The following is a 5,564-nucleotide window of genomic DNA, read 5'->3' as shown; positions in this document are numbered from 1 at the left end:
AAAAACGAAATTATCCAATAATTGTGCTTAGAGCAATTCACGCCTAATAGATTAGGATTTTATTCAATTAGGAACGTATCATAAAAAAAATTCCTGATCGGGTCAATAAGATCATGAAAAACATTTCGATTTATTTATCTCTTATTTTGCACAGAATGGATTTGCCTGGACCAATACACCTGAAGAAATTTTAATTAATGTATTTCAAGGAACGCCCCAAAAAGGAGAATGCTTGTAAGTCCCTCGAGTTCAGTTGTTATTGATGAATTGAGTGAATCACTCATACATTGATAATTAAATTTTAAGAAATAAACTGTTGTACTCAAATAAGGTTTGGTAAAACCTTGAATTTGACGTCAAGGAGCGTAGTAGTGAGAACTCATTTCCCTTGATTATTCTAAAACTCAGAGACCCTTGCAAGGAAGAAAATGGGGGTAAAATTTCAGCAACCCTGACTGCTCCGATGTACCTTAACCATTTGAACGCCAGTGAATTTAAGAATGCAATTTTAACATAAGTAATCAATGAACCTGAACAGAGATGTTTCAGCTATTAACAACTTAAGGCCTATGTGCTAACCATTTTTTCTTAGGAAATCAGACCAACTTAAGGCCCTTTGCTACTCCTAAACTTAAAATCTTCACAATTTCATTTTTTGCTTGTTTCTATTTACAAAATAAACAGGGAAACTTAAAACACCACATGCAATGCGTGATTGTCCAGAATCTAATGAATCACCCATGGTGTATGCAAATGGGAGGAGAAGCCATTGGATTCCTAATTGAGATCGATATCAACCCGCTCGGGGTTTCCTCTTTCTGTCTGATTGTTAGCTAACTCTATGCCTAGCTGACCTTTGTCTCCCGCACCAAATGCATAAAGCTTCCCGGACTCGGTGAGTGCAAATGTATGAGCATTCCAGTATATCGAGTTTGTAAGGCTGATCTGTACCACCCGTTCATTCACTTGCTTCAATGACATTACCAGCTCTGGACTCAACACATTGGCATGCCTGTTTCCCTGCTACATAAGCAATAAACAAAAATTATGACAGTTACTAGACCAAATACTTCACTTTGGCAGCTCAATGAATTCGTATGCCCCTTCCATTTTCATGTTCAAGGACAGCACTGTAATATCAGTTTTCCAGTTAAAACTATCTGTGCTTAACAAAGACAATGCCAGTTCTTTGATGCAAACAGCCTAACTGACAAGTCCACGTGAGATGCTGCTTCCCCCTTTTTTTTTTTTAAATCTAAAAATTTCTCAAAGGTGACTCTCAAAAGCAAGGCACATCGAAGGAGTGAAATTGCATATCAAAATGGAGTGTTCATTTCAGTGTTCAAAAACCAAACAGATAACGATCAATGCCATGAAATATAGTAAGAAATTATTTTCCATGCGGTAAACCTAACAAATGGAGACATATGCATCACATTACAAGACAGAATATTGAAAATGTACTGTAACTTTGAAACTAATTTAAATGGTTGATATTTCTTTTCCTTTAGAAAATTATTTCAGGAGTTGTCCAATGTGCATTTGGTTATTAAAAAATGGTAAAATGGTATAAAATATTAATCAGGTTTGAGGCTTAAACTTAGCTCAAGCATCCTGTAAAGCCTCTATTTGATAATTTAGGAGACCAAGGAGAATCCTCTGTAAACCAAGTAAGAGAATGATTAAATCACTAACGAAAGTTTAAGGGAAGTTCAAACCTGTCCTTCACCAGCAGTATTATGTCCGAGGCTGGCAGATTCGCCACAACCAAAAGAGTATACATCACCATCATCAGATACCACAAAGGTTGTGTAGTCCCCTGTAGCAACATGAACTGCTTTGACATCTCTTAATGCCTCTACGACCTTTGGAACTGATTCACACTCTTCATTTCCATGACCTAAGCACCCATAACGTCCCCAACCCCATGTGCAAACCCTTCCATCCCGACCAACAACAGCAGCATGCCAAGCACCAGCAGCAACCACCATTGGCTGGAGGTTCAAAAGTTGAAATTGTTCAATTAATCGAGGGTACTTTTCATCTGTTCTTGAGCCATGTCCAAGCTTTCCACCCAAGCCACACCCGACAGAGTACACAGACCTAATTATTCCAAAAGAGGGCACACCAAAAAGTTATTATTCCTGTAAAACATTCAAATAAACAAACAATGACATATGATACATATGGAACTAATGGATAGACGGACTTTGTGATTCTAGAAAAATCCAATACTATCATAATTTCAGAATTCAGGACTGTCATTCATCATATCAAAGGTTTATGACAATAAGTTATCAAAAGCACAGTTTGTATGTCATTTTAAAATTAAATTTAAGGAGCCTCTGAAAAGGTATTTAGATGAACTAACATGCCACTTGGTTGACAAGCTAAGCAAAGAAGGTAGCAATATCCAGCTGCAATTTGCACCACAGGTATGTTCTCAAGTGCCCCCAATAGGGGCTGGGGCTCCACATCATTTGGCTCGGTTTTGTGACCAAGCTTGCTATCTTTGCCCCAAGAGAATGTGTAAACTCTGCCCTCTCTGGATAACACAGCTGTGAAAAAGTTCCCAATTGCAGCTTGAACCACAAATATGTCTTTCAAAGACTCAACAGGCTGGGGAGTTGTAACTAATTTAGTTCCTTGAACCCCATATTCTGCTTCACCAAAGGAATCCTTTCCAAAGGCATAAACTCTCCCAGCATCACTAATCAGCATTGTTCTGCCAGCCCCAGCAGCTGCTTGGATAATTCGAATGCCTTGCAAAGATCTACAAAATAGTGGAGTTCCATTAACCCTTTGCATATACTTTTAAACCATCAGGCATATGCAGAGACAAAAGTATTGGCAACCTTATTTGCTGAGGCCGCCAGTCTTCTTCAGTATTGCCATGGCCCAACTGTCCTGAGCTATTAGAGCCAAAAGAGTAAACTGCACCCGAGGATGTCACAGCAATGCTATGACCAGGCCCTGCAATCGCCTGTGATTTCTCTCTCCTGCAACATGCTTCCCCAGCCAGCAGAAACCTCAGGACCAATTTCCACGACCCCCCACATCTATGCTTCAAACTTTGACGTTCTTCATCAGTCATTGGCTTAAATATAGCTCTTCTTTGGCACATGTCAAGAGCAGCAAGCTCTGATATGGACAATTCATAATCAGGGGCAAAGTTTGCCGGCTGCCTAAAAAAGGAGCATGTTGCCTGGAAGACACATTTACAAAATCAAATCAGCCAGCATTATCAATTCCAACATTTAAAAGAACTTTCATGTTCAAAAGGTTAAGAGAAAAATCCACTCGCCTCTAGTTTTGCGAGATCTTGAGGATCCAAATTACACGTGGTGAGAACATGAAGAACAATGGAAGGATTGGCAGCTAAGGGGAATTCTCCAGGAGTGGAGTCCCCGAAGCAATGGTGTACTTGTCGCAGAAATGCAGAAACAGGGGCAGCAACAATAGCTGTAATTGGCTGATCAGGTATGTTATGGTATTGAACGGTAGGGGTTCCGCTTGTTGTGGCATCCATGGGCACTGCCCAACTTTTGAAGTGCCCAAACTTGGCAAATAAGATTATCTAAATTGCTGGCAATTAGGAAACATGGGTACAATAATCACTAAGAAACCCTCCAATGATCCAAACTGCCTCCTAAATACTAAACCTGTGTTGACTTATTAGTTCAATCTACAAGTGCCAAAAATATCTACCTTAAATAATGGATTGGATCAGCAAACTTCAAGTCTCAAACCTACAAATAGAAAAACCAAAAGAACAAAAGGGAAAAAGGTTTTCATATGAACTCCTTAAAATCACAAGAGAAAAGGGTAAAAAGCATTTTACACCACAAGCCATGTGATCATTTCACAAATCATAAACAAGAGGGCATTTTTAAAAAGAAAAACCCACTTGTGCAAATTTATCCCAAAACCAAATAGTGCAGAGTCGGATCATACAACGAGGGATAAAGCCAACGAAAACAGAGCAGGTTGGATGATCCAAATTGAGGGTGGAAAGCCAAAATGGGGAACCACAGAGACACCAAAAACAGAAAAAGAACAACAGTGGCAGAAAAGCCCTTAGAAAATGATGAAAAGATAGAAGAGTTTTAAACCACAAAATTTAAGGAGGAAGCACCGAAAGAAGAGAATTTTAAAGAGAAGATTACTAGTCCTACATGAAAAGCATATTCCACACCCAGAAAAGCAAAGAATTCCCCACACAGAGGAGACACTCCTGTTTACGTAAACTCTATTAAAAAAAAAAGTCAGATTGATCATTGACCTGATCACAATCAATCAGGCAAGCAAAATTAACATCCACCGTTCAAAACAGGGTTTTTTTTATAAAAAAATCATCTTTTAAGAAACCCAGATCATCAAAACCATCAGATAATTAAAATGGCCAAGTACACTCGATCACGTAACCTTGATAAGCAGAGGAAAAAAAAGGATAATCCAAAGAACAGAGCAGAATTACATTACATGTTTAATAATATGTCATCAAAGATCAAGGCAGCATAACAAAGACATGAAAATTACATATAAAGACCCATGATTCCTCAAAAACCCATCAGCAACTCTCAATAATTGAAGAGAATCACGACCCAAAAATAAGGGGAGGGGGAAATTCTAATCAAAAGGCTCTGCTCTGTTTTATCTAGCAAGACTTGGAAAAATAGATTCAGGTTGGGATTTTAAAGAAGAAAAAGAAAAAGGGTAGAGAAAATTTATTTTATTTTATGTTGATTTTGTAAGGAAGAGGTGAGAGTTTCTGTTCTTCTCCATATGTATACAAAACGTAAGCTTCCTCTAAACTATGGTAACTGACTTATCACAACCTCTGGTTTAACGAAATCTGAGGGGCTAAATTATTAATAATATTAATATTATTTTCCTCTCGAAAAGAATAAAGCTTGATAATTTGATAAGAGGTGGGTGAATAAAAAAAGATAGGGACCCTTTGTTTTATTTATATTTTTATTTATTTTACTTATAAAACTTGAGCAAACCTAAGCACATGGACCAGTTTTACCGGAAAATCGCTGAATCCCCCTCCCCCTAAGATTTCAGCTTGATCGCCGACGATCCCAATCGCCGATCGCCGATCGCCGACGATCGAAATCGGTGGAGCTTAGGATTCCCATTAACAAAAAGAAGAGCATAAAATGGAAAGACAGAAGCTTAGATAATTTGACCTGCAAATAAAGAGATTCAGCTCAAAATGGAGTGAGCAAACTTGTGTCTTACTCTCTTTCACTTGTGAGAGAGCTTTTAAGGGGGAAGAAAAAGGGCACTGCAAAATTGCTAACCAAATAAGAAGACGAGATACTTTTAACTTATACGACTTTTAATTTCTTTCTTTTTTTTAAATTATAAAAATAAAATTTAAACTTATTAAGACTTTTAATTCTTTTCAAACTGAATTTAAAACATGGCAAATTCCACTTTTTTACGCCTCATAATTCATTGCAATTTTGCTATTTCATTCTCATCACAATTTATTATTTTATTAAAATAAAACCAACAATTCATTTTATTTCCCTATATAATTAAAATAAAAACCA

General features: G+C 37.5%; 1 protein-coding gene across 10 annotated transcripts; it reads right to left on the bottom strand.

Moving 5' to 3' along the window:
• Positions 1–493: 493 nt before the first annotated feature.
• On the bottom strand, positions 494–5,314 carry LOC107886483 (ultraviolet-B receptor UVR8). 10 transcript variants are annotated; one of them, XM_016810456.2, is made up of 7 exons: positions 5,196–5,314; positions 3,709–3,749; positions 3,305–3,585; positions 2,856–3,205; positions 2,372–2,773; positions 1,719–2,103; positions 494–1,023 (listed from the first exon to the last, which is right to left on the bottom strand). In XM_016810456.2, exons 3-7 carry the CDS (start codon positions 3,527–3,529, stop codon positions 778–780), a joined length of 1,608 nt encoding a protein of 535 aa, XP_016665945.1. In that variant the 5' UTR covers positions 3,530–3,585; positions 3,709–3,749; positions 5,196–5,314; the 3' UTR covers positions 494–777. The 10 variants fall into 10 exon arrangements, with proteins under 10 accessions (XP_016665945.1, XP_040954744.1, XP_016665946.1 ...); XM_041098810.1 differs by having other exon boundaries at positions 494–1,020; positions 5,196–5,313; XM_016810457.2 differs by lacking the exon at positions 5,196–5,314 and adding an exon at positions 4,483–5,183.
• Between the last annotated feature and the right edge of the window lie 250 nt (positions 5,315–5,564).

Source organism: Gossypium hirsutum, chromosome A03 (genome assembly GCF_007990345.1).
Source record: "Gossypium hirsutum isolate 1008001.06 chromosome A03, Gossypium_hirsutum_v2.1, whole genome shotgun sequence".
Lineage (NCBI taxonomy): Eukaryota > Viridiplantae > Streptophyta > Magnoliopsida > Malvales > Malvaceae > Gossypium > Gossypium hirsutum.
Note: the sequence above shows the minus strand (reverse complement) of the source record. Positions and strands in the feature narration are given on the sequence as shown.

Coding starts and splice junctions, on each gene's coding strand:
- LOC107886483 (XM_016810456.2), bottom strand. CDS start 3,529: ATGGATGCCACAACAAGCGGAACCCCTACCGTTCAATACCATAACATA. Junction 3,206..3,304: donor AAGATCTCGCAAAACTAGAG/GCGAGTGGATTT, acceptor TGTGTCTTCCAG/GCAACATGCTCCTTTTTTAG. Junction 2,774..2,855: donor TGGCGGCCTCAGCAAATAAG/GTTGCCAATACT, acceptor ACTATTTTGTAG/ATCTTTGCAAGGCATTCGAA.